This window comes from Heliangelus exortis, chromosome 1 (assembly GCF_036169615.1).
Source record: "Heliangelus exortis chromosome 1, bHelExo1.hap1, whole genome shotgun sequence".
Classification (NCBI taxonomy): domain Eukaryota; kingdom Metazoa; phylum Chordata; class Aves; order Apodiformes; family Trochilidae; genus Heliangelus; species Heliangelus exortis.
Genome location: NC_092422.1, coordinates 119,352,723 through 119,380,190, shown reverse-complemented (window position 1 = coordinate 119,380,190; position 27,468 = coordinate 119,352,723). Strand labels below are relative to the sequence as shown.

At 42.1% G+C, this 27,468-nt stretch overlaps 1 protein-coding gene across 1 annotated transcript in view; it reads right to left on the bottom strand.

Annotated features, from left to right (window-relative positions):
* LOC139804575 (alpha-2-macroglobulin-like) overlaps window positions 1–26,493 on the bottom strand; it is a 38,569-nt gene extending 12,076 nt beyond the window's left edge. The window contains 24 exon segments of the mRNA XM_071761943.1: window positions 63–146; window positions 768–819; window positions 3,875–3,996; window positions 4,563–4,689; window positions 5,830–6,058; window positions 6,334–6,460; window positions 7,815–7,914; window positions 8,653–8,823; window positions 9,028–9,177; window positions 9,516–9,658; window positions 10,827–10,890; window positions 12,525–12,752; window positions 13,021–13,182; window positions 13,992–14,101; window positions 14,205–14,319; window positions 15,943–16,066; window positions 16,749–16,833; window positions 18,715–18,883; window positions 20,369–20,389; window positions 21,061–21,113; window positions 21,674–21,830; window positions 22,656–22,839; window positions 26,226–26,376; window positions 26,379–26,493. Of these exon segments, the coding sequence (XP_071618044.1) occupies window positions 63–146; window positions 768–819; window positions 3,875–3,996; window positions 4,563–4,689; window positions 5,830–6,058; window positions 6,334–6,460; window positions 7,815–7,914; window positions 8,653–8,823; window positions 9,028–9,177; window positions 9,516–9,658; window positions 10,827–10,890; window positions 12,525–12,752; window positions 13,021–13,182; window positions 13,992–14,101; window positions 14,205–14,319; window positions 15,943–16,066; window positions 16,749–16,833; window positions 18,715–18,883; window positions 20,369–20,389; window positions 21,061–21,113; window positions 21,674–21,830; window positions 22,656–22,839; window positions 26,226–26,376; window positions 26,379–26,478 (3,028 nt within the window). The 5' untranslated portion in view covers window positions 26,479–26,493.
* Window positions 26,494–27,468: the final 975 nt, after the last annotated feature.

Below are 27,468 nucleotides of genomic sequence, written 5' to 3'. Positions count from 1 at the left end.
ACAGCCTGAAGAAACAGAGTTTTTCAAAATACCATATGGCACTTTTACAATGTTTCACTTACCTAACACTGAGAAATATGCTCTGGCTGAGCCATCCACCACAGCCTCTGGAAGAACCAGGGAGATCCTCTTTGACATTGACTTTTCTGGGATAAAAAACAGATCAGTTTCATTACAATTCCGGATGTATCTACAAGCATGGGTAGCTGATAAAAGGGTGAGACAACATCCTTTTTTGCTTTTGGCATATCCATTAATCTGTAATTTTGTTGAGGAAGTTCTCATGCTGCAAATTTTGTGTTAGGCCTGCAAAACCCTCGCACAGGGACTGTCACAGAATTCTACATGAGAGAATCAGCTGGCCTTGACTGACAATTACAATTTTCAGCCTATTTTTCTGTCCTCTTCTGCTTTGGTGAGAAGACCTGGCTTAGTGCAGAGTCCAGTTTGTGATTTTATATCCACTGCATGAAAGATGTTGGAGATAGCACTATCAAACCCCAGATATTCTCTCCCTAGAGGGACCTGGCTAGCCTCAATTCCTGAAAGATATACTTCTGCTTCTATAATTGCAGGGACTATTACAGCCTCACCTTCCCTTTAAGAAGAATTAGTTTCACTGCCAGTTGGACATACATCTAGTATATTAAATTTTATCAGATTTCTACCTGTCTTCTCAGAGTGGAGCATTCACAAACCTTGTCTTGTCCATTTGTCTTTAGTCTCTATCTCAGGAAATAAAGTCTTTGAAAACAAAACACTCTTACCAGATGCACAGAGAACAGAGTTGTAGGTAGTTTCCACCTCAGTCCCTTCAGGCTTGGGGAAAAAAGCAAGAAGAAAAGAAACCCATGAGAAACACAAAAAGAACAGGAAGAAATATCAAGAGGGAAACTAAAAGGGACTCTAAGAAAATTAAATACTTGTAATAACTTTATTATACTGAAAAATATTTAGAAATTGCTTACAAAAGTTTTTCCTCTGTGTGCTAAACTGAGGATAATTGAGGGCTACAACATACTGGCAAATTACAAACATGAAATTTAATACATTTTTCCTCCTTTCTTATTACTGAGAGAGGTCCTGTGGCTTCACAGGGTATGATGAAACATAATGTTACCAGCAGTGCTGATCAAGTCACAGAGTTCTATCCTTGAAGGTGCCACCCAGATTGCCCCAGTCTAGCAGAACTTCAAACTGTGATGGCTGCTGAGGGCCCGGGACACTGCAAGGGCTTTGACAGATAACTGGAGCATTCCAATGCACCCACAAGTGACATGTTACACCAACCAAAATTTAAAATTCCATGGTCAACTAGTGATTGCATCCCTCTGTTTCAAAAATGTATTCTCTTTTGAGCTAGTCAAAAACATTCTGTGTAAAACTCAGGAATCAAATATTTATTAGAGAACATATTTTGTCAAAGTTCATTTCAGTGAGATTCTTACACCAATATTTTTTAATCCTCTCCAAAGAGGAAAGTTCCCATCGCTTCATTACTGGTTCCCAAATTTTGCCATCTGAAATTTTTTTCCAGCATGTAAACAATGGTATTAACTTTACTTTCTCACACAGTTAAAATACATTGTCTCTCATTCTTCCATATGAAAATACAGAGAAACATTAAAAACTTAGGGGGAAAATACAGAAAAAAGGAAAAGCTTTTACCGTCAAGTATGACAGAGCTAAATGCTGCTGTTTGAAAGGGCACCTTCCTGTTTGTTTCAGTATGTCATTTGGAAATGCAACTAAATGAAAAAGCCATTGTTTTGTTTGATTTTGAACACTTCAACAGGAAACTAAAACATTAAAACTGTAGCTATTTGAAAGATCTTCCTTTCCAGGTGAGAAATTACTGGGGGAAAAAACATCCTGTTTCCCAGTTTGCTCTCAGCAAGGCTTGGTTTCCCAAGGAGCAAGAGGATGCCCCAGGGGCTCTGGTGCATGTAATTTGGTCTGTCTGGGATACACTGCTTGTTGCAGAGGGTACTGATTTCCATGTGTTTGGAACAATGCACTGTATCCACCCCTTATAATTAATTATTCAGCCTTGGATGCTAATCTCTGATTCTATCCAGTCAGAGCTTGCTGTAGATTAATTACCTTATTACAATAACAGGATAAAACCAGTAATCTCTCAGACACTCTGACAGAAGTAATTTTAGTGCTCATTCAGTTACTTTCACTCCCCTGCATTCTGGGAGAAAAGTCTTTACAGTTATGATCTTCCAGTATCTTCAAAGAACAAAGTAAACACTCTTTTTCCTGAAGGCATGTATGAAATGTGAAGGTTTAGTGAAATGTTAAACAGCTCTTTGTGCCCTGGTACCTGAAATGATCTACGTAATAAAATTAATTTGCAAAAAAGTAGAATAAGTAAAGTAAATTAAGTAAAATAATTTAAAATAAGTAAATAAAAAAACCAAACAAAACAAAAACCAAAAAACCCCAAATGCCTAACAAATAGGATTGTTGTTCCACATTTGATTCTGGTTAGAAAAACATAATTTTGAAATTACATATTACATGAATCCTAGCTCTGCCTTGCGGAAAATTGGGATGTCTTCAATGTAAGAAGTTACAATAATATATGTTGTTCCTGACTTAACTTTATTAAAGTTAAATTTTATTATTCCTTTCTGTCATGCATGGGACTGACAATATTATGATGTATAACATGACATAGGTTCAACAAGCTAGTACTCTTCCTTTTCTATTAATATCATGGGGAGCCTTATACTGCGGATTAATTTTATGACTATTTATCAAGCTATGGTTTTATTACTGCAAAACACTACTTAAAAATATAAAGAAGAATGCAAAAATAAAAAGTTAGCTCATACTGTTCTGAGTGTTCTTAAAAGAACAATAAAACCAATTCAGAACAATGACGGCTGTTTTGTTTGGAATTATTTGTAGATTGTGGTGACCATTTCATATTCAGGGTACTGGGCATGTGCTGAAAGAGACACATGAGGTTTTTGAGAAGTCCTCCATTTACAACCTATCCCTGTGATTAATTACAGGCAAAAGCGAGGAGTTCTCATTTATCTCCATGATGATGTATCTGGGAAAAACCTGTCATTACTGCCTGCCTTATTATTTCTGTCTCACTCTGTAATTAATACTATGCTTTTACTGTAAAATGACAATTATCGCAAGTTATGGGCTCTGTTGGATTGTGGGAGGTTTGTCAACCTCTTTTATAAAACCTCCAGATTTTATAAAAGGTTTTAAAAAAGACCTTCTTTTATAAAATGCAGAATAAGAATCATAGAATCATAGAATTGGCTGGGTTGGAAGGGACCTCAGAGATCATCAAGTCCAACCCTTGATCCACTACCGCTGCAGTTACCAGACCATGGCACTGAGTGCCACATCCAGTCTCTTTTTAAATATCTCCAGGGATGGAGAATCCACCACTTCCCTGGGCAGCCCATTCCAATGCTTGATCACCCTCTCAGTAAAGAAATTCTTTCTAATGTCCAACCTAACCCTCCCCCGGCACAACTTGAGACCGTGCCCTCTTGTCTTGCTGAGGGTTGCCTGGGAAAAGAGACCAACCCCCCCCTGGCTACCCCCTCCTTTCAGGGAGTTGTAGAGAGTGATGAGGTCTCCTCTGAGCCTCCTCTTCTCCAGGCTGAACAGCCCCAGCTCCCTCAGCCTCTCCTCATAGGATCTGTGCTTGAGTCCCTTCACCAGCCTAGTTGCCCGCCTTGGGACCTACTCCAGGACCTCAATATCCTTCCTAAATTGAGGGGCCAAGTGATTATTGCTGCTATCATGGCTAAAACAGAAAAGCTTTATACACGCTGCTGCGAAGCGTGAAATTATTATTACTTTTCTCTGCCACCCAGCTCCACAGCCCACATACCTCCACCAGCAGCTGTCTGATGACTGTGTCCTTACGCCCTTTCTTGGGGGTCTCCACGATGGCATTCCCACAAGGCTGCTGGTTATGCAGGGCCTCAGTGCTTACTGAGAACTCCACCTGCCCTGAAAGAGAGTGGGGTCAGCCAGCTCTGCCAGGCACTGCCAAGGAAATGCGGGTTAGTATTTGTGATGGGCACTTTCTGGTGCATTATAAAGAAGGTTTTCCAAAAGCAGAACTAAATTTGAGCCAGTGTTTTATCTTGCTCCAGCTGCAGTCTTCTAGGCCATGCCCTTTCTGATGGACACTCAAGCAGGTGTTAGTCCATCACCAAGTGAAGCAGTGAAGTGGCCTTGTATATCAAACACACTTATTCTGGGAGACTTCAAAGAAAGCAAGCTTCCATTAAAATATTTCAGACGCAGCCACATTAAGCTACCACGTTCTCAGCTCCACAATAGCAATGTCTGAGTGCTTTGCATGCATTAAGGGGTTTTGTGATTTCTATTCAGGAGTTAAGAAGACAATGGCTCATGAAAACTAAATAATGCAACCAGGTGTACTCTCTCAACCTCACGGTTGTATTTCTCACTTCTGGCATAAAAGAGATCCATCCAGATGGTTTTGGAGTCACCTAGCTCCTCACACCAAGTATCTGATCCCAGTATGTTCTTGCTGTCCCACTTCTTACCTAGAGACCTTGGTATTACCACCCAAGCCACAGTTTTTCTTTCATTCATGCAAACACAGTATGATTCTTCCTGCTTCTCTACTGGTGTAGCCAGGAAGTTGGTAGATTCAGTGAGTGACACGCTGACCTGCCAGTTGTACAGAAAGGAGTCATAAAGACTGGGATGGCAGAGGAGCTGGGGTTACTGGAGACAGTGCACTACATGGAAATGGGTCATAGAGGTAGTTACACTGAGAACCTTATGGATACTGTAGAGCAAGAAATGGGTGATGAAGTCAGAAAAGACTGAGATACGTGCAATTGTAAGGTAGGGATGTAAGTGTAGAGAACAGAATGCGTATCTTTGGAAAGGAAATTGATTCTGGGAAAATGGAGAGCATGGACCATTTGTGGGTGTAAAAGTATAGCAATGACTACAAACTAGTAATTAAAGACCCCTCTCATGATTTTTTAGGTAAAGAGGTGAAACACTAGCAGTGGGAAAGATAATAAGGGTACAAGGTAGTGTGGAATAAGGAACCTGAAGAGAGCAAACAAAACAAAAAAGAGGAGGAAATAAATGACAGTGCATTGGATTGGATAGATCAGCGCCCCTCTGTGTTTCAGCCTCATTCCTTTTAGAATAAAAATCTATAAAAATTTATTTCAAAAATGAGCAACAGTGAATGAGTTTTTATATGAATCACCTCCTGAATTCTTGTCTTTTTTGTTGGTGAAGGAATGTAGATGAGAATAGCAACACTAGATGGCTCTGCTCAGCATTGTAGGGGCAGATGCAATAAATCACAGGAAGTCTGGATATTCCAGGAAATCTGGCATGATACTTTTTGAGATGTTTATATGAGATGAGACTAATGGCTGAACATAGCTGTCTGCCCTGGTGAACCTGGAGTTTACATGTGGGTAGGCAATGAAATTGTGCTCTGTGGATAACACAAGTTTCTTATTTCTATAGGACAATGACATAAAAGTGGTAACAAGGTCAGGGGCATAACTTTGTTGGAGAAGTGTATTTGCCCTTTATTAAATACACCAAAAATGCCTACATAGTTATAACTAAATGAAACTGTATTTAGAGATCAGTCATCTGGCTTGGGAAACCCATTTATGAGTAGCCCATTTATAGCCTTCCCTAAGCTGTCAGATGGAGTAAAATTGAATTTCAGGGGTGAAGGGCCCTTATCAGAGATAAGATAAGAAGGCTAGATGAAGGCAAGAGGTGCACAAGAAGGTACACAAGCACAGAGAGGATTTAAACCTTCCTTACCCTGATGCAGGCAGCCAGGTAGTTGAAAACGGTGGCTTTGAGTGTGAAGGACTCACCACGCACTACAGAGTAGGGCATAGTGAGCTCTACAAAGAAGGGCTGGAAGGCTCTGAGGGACACTGTTGGGGACAGGCCAAAGCCCCTGTCTGCTGAAGTGCAGAATGCACTGGCTTTCCACTCGGTGATGGTGTCAGGGATGGTCACATCTAGATCAGCAATTCCCTCGGAGCTGGTGAGGGACAGAGAACAAGATTTCAGTTACATTTTGGTGTTATTCTCAGCCTACTGAACAACAATTGCTGACAGCAAATTCCTGACCAGTTCAAATATGGACACTTGCTTTTGCATGTCCTTCCAAAGAATCCTATACTTAAGGACCTTGAAAAAGTCCTCTGTCTACTAGACATATTCCTCTCACAGAAATACTGATATTCCCATTGAGTTTTAAATATCTTCCAAGGTTTTGCCCCAGTGACCACCACTCACATTCCCACAATCACTTACTTCACTGAAACTAAGTCCCAGATCCATGTCTCCGGGAAGTACTTCCGGATGGTATCCACAGGACTGGCAGCAACTGTATGTTTCATCACTACATCATCATATTCATCAAGTAGATTCATTGCAGTGACTAGCAAAGTTGTTCAAGGACAGGAAGAAAGGAAAAGATGTGTCAAATCACTCTAAGTCAGGAGTATACTTTCTTTCCAAGTAGCATTCATTCCTAGATAAAATTTTAAAATTGAAAGAATAGCTTCGAAACCTTGTCCACTGGAAACAAATGTTTTTCTCTTGTTGTCATCTAAATATTTTTTTCCTAATGTTACTGCTCTACTTACAGAGATTGGATGGGGTTAAGCATTCTTGCCCCACTGCCAGCAGACCCAGCAGTGCCAAAAATCGCTGTAAGATGATATTATTGTGGGTACATTTCCACTGCAATACAGAGTCAAATGTGGTATTTACTTAGTGCACATAGCTTATTAGACTTAGTTGAAGAATCAATTGTGTTTATGTATGACCAGAAACAGAAACCATGCATAGCCCTAACTTCCTCCATCTAAGATTCTTTTGAGATTAATATGGGTCATTACATCTCTGGCAAATAAACAGTTTCAGAACAGTGAGATGCTTTCTCACAGAGCTGAATAGTGGTTGCCTTATGAAGGAATTTATATCTTCTCAAATCAGACACCTGTTTCGGGCCACGTTCTGAAGACAAATTCTGCATTTCAAAACCAAAGATCTGCTATGTTATGAATAGAAGGCTAGATGCTATAATTTTTTAATAGGAGATGAGAGACTGCACCAGCAAAGTCAGTGACTGGAAGTGATATAGGTGAGACTGTTTAATATGGCCTTTCTAATTTCAGGAAAAAAACAAAAAAAAGGAAAAGAAAAAGCAATATCATTATTCTACATTCACAGTAACTAAAGCTTCAGAGAAGTGCTGTGACCTACTCAGGCTTTAACAGTCATGTGAGAGGGAGAGCTAGAAACAGAACCAAATTTCTTAGTCCCCAGTGGTAAAATATCTACCCACAGGACTGCACCACCTTCTCATTTATCTTGGCCCACTTTTGCTCTAGTTGTTCCTCTAGTTACTGCTAGAATATGACTACATGGAAGTAAAGACTAATCTTTAAGGTTTCCATAGCTGGACTCAGATCTGATGAAAAAAACCACACTATTTTGTGCTGGCACAGTCCATAAAATGTAGGCAGACTGTCCTGTGCCTACAGGGGGGCATAGAAGTCACCAAGTTCTAGCCAGGTACATCTGTCTGCTGAAAGCAGAGAGAGGTGTATCAGTTTCATATTTCAGGACTGAGGCCAGAAGGGAGTGAACTTGAATGAGGTCAGTATTATCTGACAAGAGAATCTGATCTGCCTGGTATAATTGATATTCAAAGAAGCAGAGGGGAAGAAAGAAGCAGAGTAGTAATTTTTAGGTAGTTATGTGGGAGGTGAAGCACATATTCTTACTAGAACTACTGTAACTCCTTTCCATCATGTGTCCTGGGTAATGTTGACAGATTTCAGGCTTATGGATTTTGCTGCTAGTGAAGACTTTTAAGCCCAATTCCTGGTAAACAAAGAGAAAGAGAGCAAAAAAATATGCAGACATAGATATGAAAAATATCCTTTGTTTTTATTATGTTAAGAATAGCTGAATTTATGTCTGGTATTGATTAGAATACCAAAGGCTTGTGTATACATGCCAGATAGACCACTGCAAACCAGATGTTGAGGTTTTCTTATGTCATATTTATTCTTAGGTTAAATCTTGGCATGATCAGATGGAAATTTAATGCCACAGATCTACCTTGGGGACATCTGTCTGAGTCAAAATGTCATGTGTGACATGCATTACATCGCAGATACCGAAAAAGTCTTGTGCAGATATCTCTGGATAGGTAGAGGTGTGTTTGTGGATTATCAAAGTAACTGGTGCTTTATTAAAGACCTGTCTACACCAGACAGAGATCATGTGCAATCCTGAGGAAGGGTTTCTAACGTTATGGTACCAGGGGTCACTTCTTAGGATGATCCTGTTTCCTTACTTTAGCTCATTCACATGTATTCCTACTAGCAATAGGGAGACCATTCAAAGTTTTAACTATTCAGAAAAGCTCTCAGGCACCAACGATGGGCTACATAGATGCAGAGCCTGGAACTGGTTACTGTCTTGCATACAGAAGTTATCAAGCTCAAAGTAAAGTTCACTATAAAATCCAGGAGAGAAAGGAGAGGAGAGAAAGGAGAGGAGACCTTCTTCTGGAAAGGAATAGCAAATTAAAAAAAAAAAAAGGCTGGAGCTTACTTTGAGAATGTCATAGGCATCATCTTCACCATCAGGAGATATGGGTGTATAGACAAATCCATTTAATAATACGTTGTCAAGTGACACACAAGGGTTTACATTGTCTTCTTCCAGGTAGTAGTCCTTGAAGCTATAACCTCGGATATCCTTCAGTGGGAGAAGATCATACACCTGGGGAAATGCAAAAGTGTGGCAGTTCAGCACTTACAGGGGCACAGACACTACTTAACACTCTTCTGGTAACAGTCAGATTCTAAAAAGCAAGTGTAGGGAATGCAGCTATAAAAATACACAGCCCCACATCCATAGTCGTGTTTACTGTTGAAGAACTGGTTCATTCTTAGCTGCTCATTAGGAGAAATCATCAAGACTTACAGAGCTGGGAGAGAGCTCATCCTCAGGCTTCATAAGGACTACACTCTTGTCCACAGCACGGAGGGCACACAGAGATCCTGGTGAGGCATGGAGTTGCAGGCTTGTGTTGGAGGCAGGAAGACCTTCCTTGGGTAAAAAACGCAGTTTGACCTGCAACCCCAAAAGGAAATTAAAGCAGACATTTTTCCAGACACTTTTACATGCTACTGTATTGAAGCCTTGAGAGCTAATGTCTTGCAGGTCTTCTAATATATATTCAACTTTGACCAACGTAATAAACAATGACAGCAATCCTCTTGTTCTGTCTTGCTCTGCTTTTATTAGTTATATCTTTCTAACTTATTCTGGAGTTTCAGTCACTAATCCTCAGTTAACATTTGGTCAGACCATTTCATGAGCTCACTGTGAATTCTGCCTCCACGGCAGAACTGATGACTCAACTACTGGCCATGGTTACAGAGGTTAAATAAACCCTGACTTAAACTCACTTTATTGGGGAGGCAGCTTTCAACCTGAAAATCTGCTGAACTGGCAATGACTTCTCCACTGGGTGAAGTGGTATACACAAGCATCCGTGCCAGAGGAGCAGTTGCAGCTTCAACAGGGAAGGTCAGCTGAAATGTCCCATAGCCTAACAGAGAGAAAAAACACCAAGCAGCATACAAGAAGTTGAAGTATAAGCATTTGCCTCTCAAAGATAAAAAGGACAAGTTCACTCATGCTGAATAGTTTTTGTTGGCAGGGGCAGGTATGCATGACTGAAGTCTATGGCTGTTGTTGCATTCAGACAGTGGTCATGTAATAACCAATGAGGTAAGTTTGGTTTCAACATGCCTTCTAGATTTTACCCAGTTAATACTTGGCATAATCTCTTGATATTCCCAACCTATTTCTTCCTCAAGCTCCAAGATCTTCTGGAAATATTTGAGGGGGAAAAAAAAAAGTAAAAATAAGGGTGGATGAAAGAAAAATTTTGTGAAGTTATTGCTAAGTAAGCATTTAGCTGGAACACCAAGCTATCAGTCCAACCACAGTGGAAAATTCTCCCTTATGTTGAAAGTCTCTTCATAGCTGGGCCTGAGCTTCATGTCACAATCTGGGCAAAGGTGATAGAACATCTCTTGCTATGAGCTAAGTGTTAGTTTAGTCACTGCTACTAGTGAGGATGCAGAACTTTCTATTAATATTCAGCATGTGAGATTTTTTACTTCTGTATGTTGTTTATACCTACTGCAGTGCTATTCCTTCTCACAGACTTCCAAAATGTCTCCTTCATCTCACTGTTGAAAAACTTCTAAAGATGAACCATAGCTGGCCTCAGTTACTGAAATATGTCATCTTTAGACATTTATAGGAAAAAAATTAGATGTATTGTTTAGAAGAGGCCTGTGTTTGCATGCTTATAGGGGAGAAACAATAAGGGAAAAAAAAAAAAAAGAGGAAAGTGAAAGAGAGAGAAAAAGCAAAGGAGACATGTTCTTCTTGCTCACTGTACATATGACTCTCACAAAACTGGTAAGCATCCATAATCTGAATAGAGTAGAATGGTCAGCAGAAAATGTTTGTTTGAGGGAAAAATGACCAATATATTATGCATATTACTTGTCAAATTTTCTAAATTTTCTTGTAAAAAAATAACACTCAGAGAAAACAAAATTAGCCCAAGCCACTTCATGAAAAAAGATTTAATTTGAAAATGCATTTCAATTCAAGCATTAAATGTTTGAATTGAAAGAATTTCTCTACACCCCCAAGCCCCTTTGCCATCAAAGATGCTAAAAATGCATAGTTCTCCTCACCGTCTCCAGGATTCACAGTCAGATCATAGGTGTCTGCTAATATAATGCTTCCCTTGGCCATGACCTGTGTGACAAAGAAATCTTTCTGTAATTACTGCTATTGGTGTTGAAGGGAAGGAGAATGAAAGTTCACTGGGTCAACTGTAGAGTCTTAGTACGAATAACTGTGCCAACTGTGAGCAAAGCCAACAAGACACTAGGCAAATGTCAGACTGGAATTTACTGTGTCTTTGGGGACAGAAATGTTCACTTCTAGAAAAACCACTCTTTCTTTATTGGACCGACTTGCTTTCCTTTTTGTGCATGTTGTGTATCAGGTTTAAATGCACTTTGCCTCTGAGTACACATTACATGTGGGATTCATACACACATTTCTCACAATTTGGAACAGACTTACGATCAAAAGTTCTCCTCACTCCACTCTTAGTTGCATTGTGAAACAGTCTGGAGAAAAATTTAGTCAGTATTAGTTTCATAACTCACAGAGAGCTGGAAAAGGAGAGAAAAGGCTGTAAATAAGAAGAGCTTGAATGAGGTACCTGAAGTCAGGCAGTAACAGCCTGCGTGCTAGCTGTAATTTCTTCTTATCTAGGAACAGTTTCCTTTCTTACAACCAAAATCACCTTTTATACAATTACTTTCCATGTAAGTAATTTCATGATGGGGGATCCCCACCGATAAAAATGTAAATTCCCACATGGGTTACCTGCTGCATGTATATACTGAAGACCAATCTTATGATTCAGTTTTTTTTTTTAACAGTCTTGAAAATAAGTATATGAACACCTTTGACACGGGTTTATATTACTATTTTTATAATCTCAGTCTAAATCCCCACAGTGTTCTGTACCATCCATCAGAACAGGAGTGTCTGCTGCACTGATTTCTTATAGTTCTCCAAATCTATTCTCAACTATTTTGCTAGTCTCACTAAATAGGAAAACCAGAAAAACAGATTTAAGGAAAAAGAAATTTGAATATTCACCTCATTCCTCCTGTTCTCCCAGAAAAAAACCCTGATCACTCATTGTTCAGTCTCAGTTGAATTTATCTCTCATCTCTGCTTCCCCTGCCCCTTTCCCCAAAGGAATTGATTCACAGTTCTTGATGACAAGGTGTTATAGTCTGTTCCAGTTACTGTAGTATCCCAAACTTTTCACTACAGAAAGTCTAGCCTAAGCTCTAAGCTTATTGGATTTTTCTGGTGCTCTAGCTAGAGGTATTGCTTTAGTTTCAGTGGTCAGATGACTACCAAAGAAAAAAACTGAGTAGGAGAATGCTTTCCTCCTTTCACCTTTTTCACCTTCTTGTTGTAGGGTTCTGTTTTTTGAGCTGTGACCATGTATGAACCAGAATTTGGAATGGGGGAAGCTGGAAGTTGAGTATTATGAAATGAAGAGTCTTGGATGGCTGCACGCAAGACAATGCTTTTTTCATCGATGTTTTTTCTCTCTTCTGTTCATATTAAAACATGTTCAGCCTACCCCTGTCTGCACACAGAAGACAACAGGAGAAACATTACAGGAATGTGTCTAAATCCCACTGCCACAGGCCATGCTTTCCACTTCAAGCTCTCTCAATCATCACTGTCTAAGGACAAACCATATAGCAATGCTGTGGTTTCTCATTATGGAAGAGAGCTGTATGTGCCACAGAGCTCTCTGACCATGGATCAAAGTAACCACCAATATTTCTTACCACATAGTAAATGACAATGCTCTTCTGCTCTCCTAGGGCCTCTTGTGTGAAGATATAGTGTACTTGGACCTCCGCTGTGGAGCCACAATTTAATGTCTCAGGCTTTGGCTCAATTTTGAGAAAACTCTTACTGGGGGAGTAAAAGCGACTTATTCTACGTATGGCATGCTCATGTGAAGGTGTGATCCAGTTGTTGTCATAACAGTTCAGTTCAGGTTTATGATCGGCCTGGTAAAGAAGAACAAAAAGTTCACAGCTGGCCAAAACCAGGTAACAAATCACTTGAAAGCCCATAGAAAAACTCTGGATATGTTCTATATTTCCCACTCTTAGAAGAAAGTAGACAATGTGTGCAGGAGACAAAGAGAAGAGAGGTGATCTGCCAAGAAACTTTATCTTTCAACTGGCAGAAAAACTGGTAACCCGTGGATAGATATTTCCCCTGCTGTAAAAAAGAGGCTTACTCCAATCCCTCTGGCCCATCCCAGCTACTCACTCGGATTTCCAGGGAAGCTTGTGTGAAAGTGGTAGTGTCTATGGAAAACCAGGATTGTCCCTGGTCATCTGTAGTGTAATTCTCTCTGTATCTGTCTCCATCCACAGAAATCGTGACGGTTTCATTGACAATTGGAGCATCAGTGCCATCTACCAGCTTCACCTAACAAAGAAAAACCAAACTTTAAATCTTAGACTAGAAACAGAAAAAATTTTCCAAGTCTCAAAGCCTCTTTGCCCTTTTCCTCCTTACCATACAGGATGTTTCTTATAAAGAAGAACAAAATAAATGAATGTGGAAATGTTTGGTGTGAGTCCTGAGTTGTCTGAGGCAGTAACTGAGAGAATTCTCAGTGAAACAATCTCATCAGCCAAAGGAAATTATCTGTCATAGCCCTCAGTAGGTTTTCATTCCACTGACCAACTTCATCTTGGACCTCCACTGGTTATTATCTACTTCTTGGTTCAGTGTCTTCAAGTTCAGGATTGTGCCTTGCCCTAGTTCTTGACTAAAGCTGCACTGGAGGCTGACCTACACCTGGCCCTTTTTTCCTGCTGTTCCTATCTGCTTAACTGGATTTCTTTGGTTGAGCTCAGCCCTGCATCATCACCTCCCATTGGAGAACCCATTACTGTTGCCACACCTACTGTGGGACTATGCCCATGTTGATGAGGTCACTACGTCTACCTGCATTGTGGTCACCCTTTGCAAATGGATATTGTTCCCTTGTAGAATACCCCACACTTGCTATTACCTGATGGTATCCTCATGTTTCAGAATAACATACCCTGAATTGGGCTGTCAGGGTCATGTGTCTGTTAGTGTGGCTCAGCTGATAGTAACCTGTTTGCTTGTGCAAAGGCAGAGCAAAGTGGACAGTCTCATCTGCACACAGCCATTCTATCCTACAGGATTATGCACTTGTGAGTTTGCTGTGCCCTTAATTGTCCAGGGTCTCAGAAGTTCCCTACCCTCCCAAAGAGTGGGATCCCTGGTCTGTACTGTGAGTCCAGCAGGTCAAAGCTGATTTTGCTCATGACAGATGTAATTGTACAGGAGCCTGTTCCAGTCATCTCTGTTCCTGAGAGAGAGAACAGTAAAGAGGGATTATTAATGAATGGCAACATTTCTAGACACGTCACTTCACTTTCTTCCTGTTATTGCCATCTCCATGTCATACATACCTGTGCCATCTTCTATGATCTTCCCTTGTACCTCAATGCTCATCTCATATCCCCTGCGCTGGAGCTGAAATATCTTCGTCCTTACTACACCAGAAACACACCCATGAGCATCTGCCTAAGCAGGGAAATACAGAGAAAATTGGAATTCCATTAAAAAATTTGGCACATTGTTGGGACTTCTACCATGAAATCCTGGCCTTACATTCTAAGGTTGTCTCCAAGACCAGAAGTCGCTTACAGCCTGTTTTCTAGTGTTTTATCCACACCTGCAGAGAGTGGTGCTGAACGGTGCTGACCCAATTGGTGGCCACTCACGAGTGGTGTCCCCCAGGGATTAGTGCTGGGCCCAGTTATGTTTAATATCTTTATTGATGACTTAGATGAGGGGACTGAGTCCACCATTAGCAAATTCACAGATGACACCAAGCTAGTGGGGAGTGTGGATCAGATGGAAGGCAGGAGGGCTCTGCAGAGGGACCTGGACAGACTGGAGAGTTGGGCTGATTCCAACGGGATGAGGTTCAACAAGGCCAAGTGCCGGGTCCTGCACTTTGGCCACAACAACCCCATGGGGAGCTCCAGGCTGGGCACAGAGTGGCTGAGAGCAGCCAGGCAGAAAGGGACCTGGGAGTCTGGATTGACAGGAGGCTGAACATGAGCCAGCAGTGTGCCCAGGTGGCCAAGAAGGCCAATGGCATCCTGGCCTGTGTCAGGAACAGTGTGGCCAGCAGGTCCAGGGAAGGGATTCTGCCCCTGTACTCAGAGCTGGTGAGGCCACAGCTTGAGTCCTGTGTCCAGTTCTGGGCCCCTCAGTTCAGGAAGGAGATTGAGGTGCTGGAGCAGGTCCAAAGGAGGGCAACCAGGCTGGTGAAGGGACTCCAGCACAAGTCCTGTGAGGAAGGGCTGAGGGAGCTGGGGCTGTTCAGCCTGGAGAAGAGAAGGCTCAGAGGAGACCTCATCACTCTCTACAGCTCCCTGAAAGGAGGGTGTAGCCAGGGGGGGGTCGGTCTCTTCTCCCAGGCAGCTCTCGGTAGGACAAGAGGGCATGGACTTTAGCTCTGCCAGGGGAGGTTTAGGTTAGATATTAAGAAAAAATTATTTATGGAGAGGGCAATCAGGCATTGGAATGGGCTGCCCAGGGAGGTGGTGGATCCTCCATCCCTGGAGGTTTTTAAGAAGAGACTGATGTGAAACTCAGTGCCATGGTCTGGTAACCACAGTGGTAGTGGATTAAGGGTGGGACTTGATGATTTCAGAGGTCCTTTCCAACCTGGCTGATTCTGTGATTCTAAGGCATGCACTGTTTTACTTGCTACCTCTCTCCTAACCTAGTTTTGGTTTTCTTCCTGTTTCTTTTGTTGTCTTCATGCTTTTCCTTCTTGCTGTTTCTCTTTTCTCCTGTGTTTGACCCATAGACAATACTGCCTTCTTGTTTTCTCCTCATCTTTGCTCTTTTCTCCCTGACCATCCTTCCATTCTTTTCTCAGTTTGAGGTTCAATAGCTGGAACCTCACATCTGCTAACTCATCACTAGTTTCAATGGGGTCAGGATTTCATCTGTGGGATTTCTTCATCAGTTCTGCTTCCAGTTTAATAACCCACCTCTTCAGAATACATTCCTCTGAGAGTATCTACTTTTTCCCAGGCAGAGTGCTACCTCCAATGTCCTACTATCTCCCAGCAGTCGCATCCTTTAGAGAACATTGCCTGTACCCCTACATTTTAACCTGGGACTCACCTGCCTAGTAAATTCTTCACAAATAGCTTCTGCTTCTTTTCCATAACAACTTGAAGCAGAATGGGAAAATTTCCGGCACACTTGGACATTGACCAGACCGGGAACAGGTTTCCCATAGGTGTACCTATAACCACAAATTGTTAAATAACATATTATATGATGAGTCAATCAGTCATAAAGTCTCACTCAGACACACCTCCTTAGAGACCTCTGTGGATGACTTCCAAATATTTCTTCTTAAAGACTGATTAATGTGATATTTTAATGCCTCTGCTGATTTCCACCAATTCCAGGGTGAGATTCTTCCATGATCCATTAATATCTGTGCTAGGTGGGAGTTCTCTTCAGGAATGCACTAAAAGACTGTCATAGCCTTGTATCACAAACTCCTGAAGGATTCAGTGAAGAAGCAGAAAGGTAACTGAGGGCTCAGGAGAAGCAATTTATGAATTAAAAATGGGAACACGGGGTTTACACCACCCATCTAAGTGATGTCTGAATTGACATCTCCAAGTATTTGAGGCTTCAGGATTGGTAGAGAAGCTCTAACTGAGGAAATGTAAAGACAGAAAGAAAATGTACAGTAAACTGGAATGAGAGAGTTGCAGATTGGTTTGGTGTTATCTTTTAAGGAACCCATGACTGTTCAGGCCAAGTAGCAGGCTCAGGTTTGATAGGGTGGAACAAGCCTGCACTAGATGTCTGGGGAATGTATGAAAAGACTTCCCTAGCTCTTCTTCAGATCCTTAGTAGAAAGGAGGAATGAAGGATGAGTGAGGGAGATTTATTCCAGTTCTGTGACTTACAGACCGCAGATGGACACAGGAAGCTCCATGTCCTTAATAGTGATCATCTTGGGCAGCTTCACTAGCACCTCGTACTTGGGCAGCACTAAATGGGAGAAAGTCTTGTATGAGAAGAGTGGAAGAGAGCTGTGTATTGCACAGCAACCCAAACAAAGAGCCAGGATCATCATAATATGAACTGTCATCTCTCTGTTGTCTGCAGCAGAGTTCTGATAACCCTTCCCTAGATTTTCTCATCCTTCACCACTGTTTTAGATTTAAAGGGAGCCTTTAGCCTTACCTTCCCCTATTTGCAGCGCATGCTCATGTGATCCCACTGACACCAGACACCTGTGTAGATCCCTTACATACACCCATTCAGAAGGACACGTTGGTCCTGTGCATTGTGTTCCATGTTTAATTTACAAATAAGACTTGAAGCAGCATATTTACCACCTGTGTCTTTTACCACATTGAAATGGCTCAAATCATTAGTTCTCTGCCTGTTTCTTAGTGTTCTGGAACTTCCAAGCTAATACATATATATACTAATACATAGCATGTGAAACTGTCCAGCATATTCAGACAATTTCATGATATCTAGCCACAGGCTCTCAGGTCTGGGTTTTCAAGTGGATGAGACAGCAACAAAGCCTGATATAGAGTGTGGCAAGTGAAAAGTATATTTTGTTCCTAAGTATTAAGTACATACATCCCTCTTTCCCTGTTGTGCCCTGCAACCCTAAGCCCCCAACTAGCCCAGGAGTGCACTGAAGTATGTAATGGCCTGCTTCCAGTTTTGGTTTTTTTCATAGTCCATGGAAATATGAACAGGCAGGATGCACACAGACCCAACAATTGGAAGGCAACCTCTGTTATATAGTTTAGACACAAATTTGCCTTTATGAAGGGAGACAAAGGAGACAAAGTGTTTCAACCCCAGAGCACTTTTCTTCAAAAGGCTGTAGAATTAACAACAGGGGAGATTCATGGAGATAAGACTAAAGAACAACAAAAAAGAAAAATTAGTTTAGTGTGATGCTAAGAAAGGGACATTAATTTTTTATTTGGAGGTGTTGAGAATTATCTTCGTGGGCAGATGTCCATCTGTCACCATGGGAGGCTGAAGTCTCTAACCTGTTTTTTGTTCAAAACATTCACTATGTCCATATGGGCCAACTTGCTTGACTTTAAACTAAATAAGCCACCTCCCATGGAATCCAGTGAAAATCTTGTTTGAGTCTGAACCCTGCATATTCCAGAAAAAGCAAGTTCTGAGCAATGTGCTGTGTCACTGGGGCTCCATGTACAGCTGGGGGGAGCCTGGAGTGCAGAGCACAGGTCAAGCAACCTTCTCAACTACACAGAACAACACACAATAGCAAACACCTGAGAAGTTTTATAGCAGAACTGGGGCTTATAGTGCTCTCTGAGGCAGCACATTTCTCTTTACTCATTTTTTGACCATTAGACTGTTCACATCTGTCTAGCATTTGGGGAGTGTTGTTCAAACTGAAGTTTTCTACCAAGCACATTTTCTAAGCTTTTGTAGAGACAAGGAAGAGGAAAAAGAGAAGACTGAAAGGAGAGAAATGGAACTGATGCAGATGGTGAGAGGTAAAACAGGGTCACCAAAATATTGGAATTTCTTACTCTTTACCTAATGATATTTGCTACAAGATGCTGGACTGAAAAGTGGCTAAACCAGAGTCAGTTGAAATTGGTGCCACAAACCATGCACAGGAAGCTTATCAAGTCCTGTCTTTCCAAGAGTACTATGAGCAAATGCAAGCACAGCAGGTTGCCATAAAGTGAGCAACCACCTCTGATACTCAGCACCTTCTGGGTCAGTCCCTCTGAAGCACATTTCTGATGTATTCAGTCCCTCCCTTCTCCATGCCACTCCCCCAAGAAATCGCAAATCACGAGGTCACAGTAAAAGGCACTTCTCTTAGCCCTGGTGGAAGCCCATACCTCCTTTCCTTACCATATTCCTCCACGTTGAAGGAGTGTTCCACATGGGATGAGAAACTCTTCTGCACCACTATTTTGTAGGAGCCTTGGATGGGGTCTGAGGTAAGGGGGAAGGACAGCTGTATAAGGCCAGTGTCTAGTTCCACCCCTTGCCACTGATAGACACGGTTCCTCTGGGGATCCTGCAGGTGTGGAGAACTCAAGGTCACAAGACAGTACAGAAGGCCCCCAGGGACAGGGCAGTGCCCAATATCTATCTATCTATCTATCTATCTATCTATCTATCTATCTATCTATCCATCCTGGCTTGGAAATGCCTAGCTGTAATTACTCAACAAACTGTGAGGAACTGTGAGCAACTGTGAGTGCTTACCTGTCAGTTCTGCATAACTGGTGTGTAAGAAAACCTCTTAACCCTGGAGGTCCTGTGCTGTGCCCCCTCCAGCTTTACCTGCATGCTTAAGAAGAGTATGCCAGAAATCTGGGACTGGCAATTTAACAAGGCAAAGAGATGAGTAGCAGTAGTAAGTGGAGCACAGGGAGAAAGGAGGGAAATTTCAGTCTCCTTCACTTGCTATACAGCCTGCTAAAAGGGTTTTTTCTTATGCCTCAAGTAGTACACTCTCTGAGTACTAGGGAGTAATCTGCTGAGGAATGAGACACCTGAGCTATCTAAGGGCCTGAGAAATGTACGTGCATAAGAGACCAAAGGTTTTTGGTAGGGGGGGACAGTGGGGACAGGAACAGAGGAAAGCATATCCCACATATATGCATCTATTTGATGCTCTCCCTTGTTGTCTCTCCCTGCTCCTAATGCTGCAGCTGAAATCCAGTGACTACTACAGGTGAGTATTGCTCATTATTAACTCGCTAACAATAGCTGTGCTCCAAATTCATTAGCTTAGTCAAAAATATCTTGTAGAAGTCCCTGAACAAACACAATGGCTCTGCATATTTTGATTCAGCCTTTCCAGGCTCCTCAGCAGGATGGTTAATAAATGTTTGCAGTTTTTCATTTTCTCCCTGCTCTTTGCATTATACCTTGGCTGTCACCAAAAGCCTATTTGCTCTAGATAGGTATGTGGCTCAAGGTATGCAACTGTGTGCATTTATTTCACTTAGATTTTATCTCGGAGCTTAGGGAAAAGGAGATGTGTATGACATCCCCCTGTTGGAGGTCACTGGTCAGGGGGCAGAAGTGGAGGCTTCTTCTGACGAAGAATCCTGGGAGGAAGGCACAGTCAGTAAAATGCATCCTACAGCCCTGACCTCTTCATCCTCACATTTCAACCCTGCTGAAAATCTCACTTTTGTTTCTTTAGTTTTTCTAGTGTTTTTAATGCAGTTCTGTGGTTTCAACCACACTTTGCAAACAGAAAATCTTAGTTCTGCTTGGAAGGAGAACTAATCCTGATAGGACCAGTGTAATTCTGTTCACAGCATGTCTTGCACTGATTAACTATTTTATCCCTACAGCACATTCCCCAGTTAAACAATGGTTGTTGGAACTTATTTTTATTCCCAGCTACTCAACCTTCCTTTACATATATAGAAAAGATCATGTGTGCATGCCCTTTCCCCTTGCATCTCTGCCTGCAAACACCACTGCTGGAGACTCTGTGTCTGCATCTTCTGCTGAAATATTTGACATGTAGTTGTCCACTCACCTGAATGTAGACAAGTGGAAACTGTGGGGAAAAAACAAAGGAAAATCACCATTACAAATATTACTCATATGTAGATGGAAGCTATTTCCAGATTTGGACTGAAAGGCAGAAGAACACCTTCTAAGAAATCCTTTGAGTTCTTCCTTTTTTTGTACTTGCTCTGTTTCCTTAGTTCTTGATGGTTAAGAGAATCTCTTCTATAACGTTTTAGAACCCAGACTTTTTGTGTTACCACAGTATGATAATGTGATGGGGTAAGAGTTTTTAAAGAGATGGTTTGCATGAGGAGCTGATTGCAAAATAAGCTAAAATGTGGACTTATACCCCTGACCTTGTCATGTCACTGTCTGCCTATGGTTGCACTCACTGCCGGAAATATCTGTGCATGTCACTTTCAATGCAAACTTGTCCCACCCATTCCTTCAGTAATGAAATCCCTGCCTACATGCTTATCCACATACAATCCTTTGCAAATCTGGTTTTAGACACCTATATCAATTTGAAAAATGAGAAACATTCAAGAGGGATAAATGGAGTCTGTTCCAGGACAGGATATGTAATGAATCAAAGATGGTGTGAGTACGAAAGGACTGCATGCTGAAAGGCAGTCCTCAGTGGTTCTGGATGCTGACAGTAATGGTGTGAATTGAGAAATAAGTTTCATGGTAAACAACAAATAATTATGGCTCTACCTGCTCATTCAGCGGGTAGAAGTCTTTGTCCAGAGAGACGATCCGAAACAGAACTGTAAGGAGCAATGGAAAATAAGGAAATTCCGCTGTTAAATTTGTAGCCATTACCAGGAAATGTCAGTGTTTCAATAATTTGTAACTTAGACTCATTCCACTGATCAACAGGCTCTGCACTGAGATCTCTAAGTTATGGAAGCAATTACTTCAGTCTCTCTCTCTTGCATATGGTGAGAGGCAGATAAATTTAGAAGGATAATCAGGTCTTGGCTGAAATGAATTATCCCTTGGGACTGCCTGTCCTGCACTGTTGATTCAGATGCAGCCAAGGGACACTATGCTTTGAAGTCATCCCAGATTCATGCCCCGAGTTGAGTAAAATGAATCTGAGCCTGTGCCTACGTCTGGATGAGATGCTGTGCCCAGAGGATGAAGAACAGCAATTAGTAAACAGCCATATGCCCTAGATCCTCAGCTGACAGAAATAAGATTCACTGAGCACTATAAGTCCCCTTGTGAGGAAGTTTGAAAGCTTTAATAAAAGTATGGGGCCTTGGAGAATGAATCCCATAAGATTTTCTGCTGTCAGAGTCCACAGCAACCCAATTACCCATACCTGTCTGTCCAGGCTTGTAGATGGGTTTATCTGTCTGAACGAAGACCAGGCTCTCAGAATTCTGGACAAGCACCGACTTGCGACTCGTGAACCGCACTGTTGCCCCTTTTACCATCACGGTGAGAAATGCCACTGATGTGCTATTGGATTTTGGAAGCTAAGGAAAATGAATAAGAAAACTACTTTACTGATTCACCCCACTTCACTAAGTCTTTGAAAGACAGAGTATTTAGCCAGGTCAGAAAATTCCCCACAGGGACACCAAAGACTCAGTGCTATAAGCAAGACAAAAGCGCGATTTTCTGATATGAATTTGGAGGGCTTGTCTCTCAAGAAAATATTCTTTATCCTTCAGGAATTAGGAATGGTTGCCATAACAGATCTCCATTTTTTTGAGTTTCCTCCATGCTGCTTCTTCCCCTCTTTTGAACACAAGAAGCTTTTTTTCTTCCTTAATTTATTCACTTTCCTTAAAGAAATACTGAAACTGACCTTGTTCTATCCTATGACATACCATAATGGAAATCAAACCAAACTCATTATTCGGGGGATGGGACCAGTTGCTTATGTTAATCACCAGCCATCGTTCAACAAGAAAAAATCAAAAATAAGCTCCAGAAGGAGACAAATGGTCTCATGGACCACACTCTCTTTAACCACTCACAAGCTTCTAGTGTTTTCATTCCAGTTTGGGTTTTTTCCTCTGAGGCTTACACGGGTCAGACAAACATGGTGTATATTTTGTCAGTCAAAGTTCTAGGATGAGGAATCCCAAGAGTTCTCTAAGCCCTGCATGCACAGGTCATGTAGGACACAGAATTTTCATAATGCTACCAAAGATAGTTTTCCACATAAAATTCCTTTTCTGTTAGGCTTAGCTTAGAAGTGTCTAATTGCAATGTATTGTATTTATCATTGCTAAACTATTGAAATCCACTGTGCCACATCAGTAAACACAATCCCAGAAGGATGAGATACTCACATAGAAAGGGATGCAGGTGAAGACATCGTTCTCTGACACCACATCATCGATCAAGCTCCTGTTTTCTCCTTGGTACTCAAGTGTGGCACTCAGTGTCACGGACTCATTCAGGTGGGTCAGCTGAACACAGACTTTCCCAGGAGACTCGGTGTGTATCAGAAAGGGCAGTAGCACCATATACTGCCTAGAAAGAGAGGGAAGCAAGAATCAGAAGCATCAGAATTGTGAATGAGTTTTAAGGAAACAGTATTAAGTGGAAGGCAATTAACAAATCAGCATGTCTAATCCATTAACTGCCATTAATTGCATGCACTACACACAAACATTCATTTTATATTGGGGTTTTACATATAAAACTGGCTGACTACTTAGACTAAAAGCAGTAAAATGCTTGCAATGGAAGGAGCGATTTTTATGCTAATAGAGAGTTCTTTACAAAGGATGTTTTGTTCAGATTCATAGCAGGGAGTGAGGATGGGGTGAAAGGTTCCAGGCTGTTAATTAATTTTTGTATATCCCACAATCTTGTATTGAGACTCAAAGGCACTGGCTAAAAAAGGCTGAAAAATCAGCAGGTTTAGGGTTGGAAAAACCACCCCCTTGCCTGGCTGCTCCTGTCTTTGCTTATTCAGGTTTCTAAATCCTTCCCATGCTGAGCAAAATTGTGAGTGCTTGCATTTTGAGACCTTATTAAGATAAGCACACAAAGGATTTTGGAAAGTAGTGGCTTATTGCAACACAAGTATACCTGCATCTCCAAAGAGCTTTCAACAAGGATCCTTCACAAAATACCATACCACAAAATGGATGATTTTACTATTTTTTATTAATAATCCAAAATATTTAGTCTGGCATGGATTAACAGATGAAAAAAATAGAACACAAAGGGTAGGAGCCAGTGAAATCCTCTGGTGTCCATGGCAGGATGCCTTTTGTTTACTACACTCCTAAAGGATCTACAAAGTACAATTTACTCATAACTGTCCAGGGTAAGAAAATGCCAAAAACTGACTTCCGTATTTGTGGAAAAATTTTGTCATAAATGCAACAAAAATGGCAAATCAACTGTTCATAAAGGGAGAATAATAAAACAAAAAATTACTTCAACTACATATTTGCTATTGTGTATACACTGTAAAAGTGTATAAGTGGGCTACCACCACTCAAACACAAGTGCTCTTGATCATTCTTGGAAAAACTGTCGTTCAGTGCTAAGTAAAAAAATGGTCTGTGGGGAAGTGTTCAGAAAGGAATAGAGGAAAAATCTGAAACATCATTTTGCAATTGTTTAATTGCAAGGTATTTCCACAGCTCACATGTGGTGTGCTGGTTTGCTCCTATTTATAAAAAGGATTTAGTGGAAAAGATTCGGGGAAAAATGGCAGAGATTGTCTTAAATATGGAATAATTTCCATTGGGGGAGACACCCCATAAATTTGGATTCTCAAGCCTGGAAAATGGGTGACAGAAAGCTTAATGACATTCATCAAAGAAATTATTGCTTGTTATCACCTGTGAGAAGTGTACTAAATAACACCATCTGAAAATAATAAGCAGCGATCTTAGAAAGAACAGGAGGAAGCAGAAACTCTTTCACCAATGTACAAAACTAAAATGAGGTACTAAAACTAAAACTTAATGACACAATGCTGTAAAGCCCCAAAGTTCAATTCTGGAATGGCCAGCTTGTTTCTCTTAAGTCTTCTGTTGCTCTCAGCAGTCCCAGAAGGGCACATGCACTCAGGCTGCGTCAACTGGCAGGCTGCTGCTGGCTGTCCTTCCCTGAGTAAGGACTAAAGGACTCAGCTGGTACAGCTGAGGTGGATAATGAGGACATTTACCTGCATGTCGAGCCAAGTCCAGTCCCTTAAAAGAAGATGTCACTCCCCACCTACTGATAACTCTCCAAGGCATATAGTATCTGCCCTGTGGCACCAGTTACATAAAATCTGGTATGAGACTCAGAAGTACTAGAAGACCAGCTACTCCTGATATGAAAGCTATAAAAAATGTCCTGGGTAAATTCATTAGCCAGAAATGGCTAGAAAACATAGAGGCACAGGTGTAGTACATGCCAAAATAAGATCTTGAACCTCTTGATAGAAGCTCCATGAGCCCATCACAGACGGGAAACTCATTTCCCACTTGTTCTGCTCTTCACGCCTGTCCCTCAGCACCTCTGACTGGCCAGCAAGACAGAGAGAATACAGACCTGAGGTAGTCCTGGACTGATGCTGGATCATTTTTATAGACCTGCTATTCCTTTTCACCAGTGCTTATTCAGCTATCTAGATGCAGCAGGGAAAGGTTCTGGTGTCTATTCAGTCTGCAGGGTATATTAACCACTGCAGGCATAGGAGGAAAGCTGTGTTCTCCCCTCCCAAAATGGTGCTCAGGTCAGGCATAAAGAAAAACATTTTGATCACAGGAGGAGGGGACTGAGAGGTATGAATTCATACTGTTTTGTCCTGATCTTGAGCAGGAATGCATTCAGATTACTTAATCTTAACTACTTAATTACATCAGACCATTCAAGGGAGACCAGAGAGCTCACCCTGATCCTAAAACAGACTTGGCTGGCTGATCTGCCCCACACACACCCAAGCAGGGAAACAGGGCAGATGAATGAGAGGTAGATGGTACAGTGTGAGTCAAAGGTCCCTCAGTCTGAGGCAGTCAGCAGTTCACCTCTGACCACAGAGCAGGCAGCAGAAGCATTGCACCTTTTAGTACAGCTGCTACCACCACTGCCATGCTGCTGGTCTGCACAAAATCTCTGCAGCTATGAGACCCACGCACAGCAAGAGTCACAGAGTGTGACAGCAGCCCGGGTCTGAAGAGGGGGGCTGCTCCCATCCAGACCAGAGGCTCTGGAGCATATTCTCTGGTAGGTGAGGCAGGGGTGGGGATGCTTGCCTGCAGTTTGCCACCCTCTCCTTGGGGCCCTCTGCAGAGTGGGTGCTCCAGCCATGCTGCTGGGCTGCAGAGCCCTGTGGTAGATGCCCCAGGGGAGGGTGCCTGTGCCAGGGTCTGTGCTGGAGGAAGAGAATCTAGGTCACAGATCCTCTCTGGGAACGAGTACGTCTGGTGCTGCCAAGGAAAACACACTGGCTTGAAAGGAACGGGAGAAAGGGGAGCAAGCTGGATTGAAAGCAACTGGGGAGCAGGGAGAAATAACTCAGTGACTGAAATAAGGGCACTACGGGAAAGGTAAGTACACAGATTCTGGCAGAATGCCCTCAGACCTCCAAGGTAAATGAAAGTTTCTAGGCAGGAATACACTTAGGCAAAGGCATTGTGAGGATCCAGTGCTGTACCACCATGCATGTGGCAGGGCAGGAGATGGGCACTGGCAGAGATGCAGGGGGGGTTGCAGAGTTGGACAACCAGGGGTTGCAGGGTGGGAGTGGGAAGCACTGGAATGGCTGTGAAGGAAGCTCAGGGCTTGGCTAGTGGTGGTATGCAGGGCGGGAGTGGAAGAAACTGGAACAGCAGCTTGATAGAAAGGAGGAAAACTGAAGGAAATAGGAGCACTAAGACCTCCCTCCCCACTCCGCATCTGTAGCTTACGGTTCTGTGGTGGGAGAGGTATTTCCAGGAAGGAAGAAGAGAAGAAGGAGAAAGATGTTTGGCTTTCTGGGCAGCCTGTCATCCCTCATGCTGCAGAGCAGGTCGTGGTGAGTCAAGCAGGTACCCAGCGTGGTCCAGTGCTGCTGTTTTCTTGAAATTCCCCTCCACTCTCTGCTGGGTCAGCCTCTTTATAACTGCTCTCTGCAAACAGCCTGGGGGCTGGAGGAGATAAGGGCTGAGGGCCAGGGCCCATCCGGAAACAGGGAGAGGCGGTAAGGAGGAGCTGGAATAGAGGGACAGTATTTGGCCAGAAACTTTCCAAGTGGGGGAATGACATTTATTGGATACAGCTTGTGTTAGAAATCTCTGAGTGATTCATACCCTGATTTATTTAACCCATTAGGAATTCACAGTGTTGAGAAAACGAACTGTGTTTTTATATTTGCTGTATGCAGTGCCCTGTCACAGCACTCTGATGTGGGGTACTGCGATTTTCTGAAGGTAAAAGCCAGTTTTATGGGTATTTTATGATCAAAAAGAAACCCACAGACAGAAACATTGCCCATAGTATGTAAAAACAGTACTGCAGAAGTTTACTGACACAGCTGCTAACAGAGCTATTATGGGTTAGATAATCTATCTATAATCCAAAATGAAGTGGGGTGCTGGTCTAGGTATGGAACTAAGTTCTGTTTCCTCTATGAATGTGCACAAATATTACACGATGCTGCAGGGAAACATCCTTGCCTCCCCAGCATGGTGACAGTCTTCTGTCATTCTGTATAACCTGGAGCACAGATGTTCCAAGTGGCTCCACGTTCCCCTTCCCAGGTTTAGATCTGTACTGCTGTGGGTCATTTTTTTAAAAAAAGTCAACAAAAATTGTGCTGCTCACTTGGCTCAGTCTTCTGCAAACCTCTGGATGTAGCAGCCTATTCAGAAGCAGAATCTAACAGAAAAAATAAAAGGTTTCCTACATTCTATCAGGTCAATGATCAGAAAAATCCAGTCCAAACTACTAGCACTCCCTGAGAAGCCTAACTAGGTAGGGTGCTTGTGCCAGCCCATGGAAAACTGCAAAACTGCAGCATGGCCTCCAGTGCCTGTACAGTGAAAGAATTTGGTAACAATTTCTGGAGATTCATGACCTCTGTGAAGATTTCTGTTGTATATGAATAACCCAGCAGAGAAAATGCTTCAGCACAACCTATGTTAAATGTTCCTATCTGAAGCCATATTAATG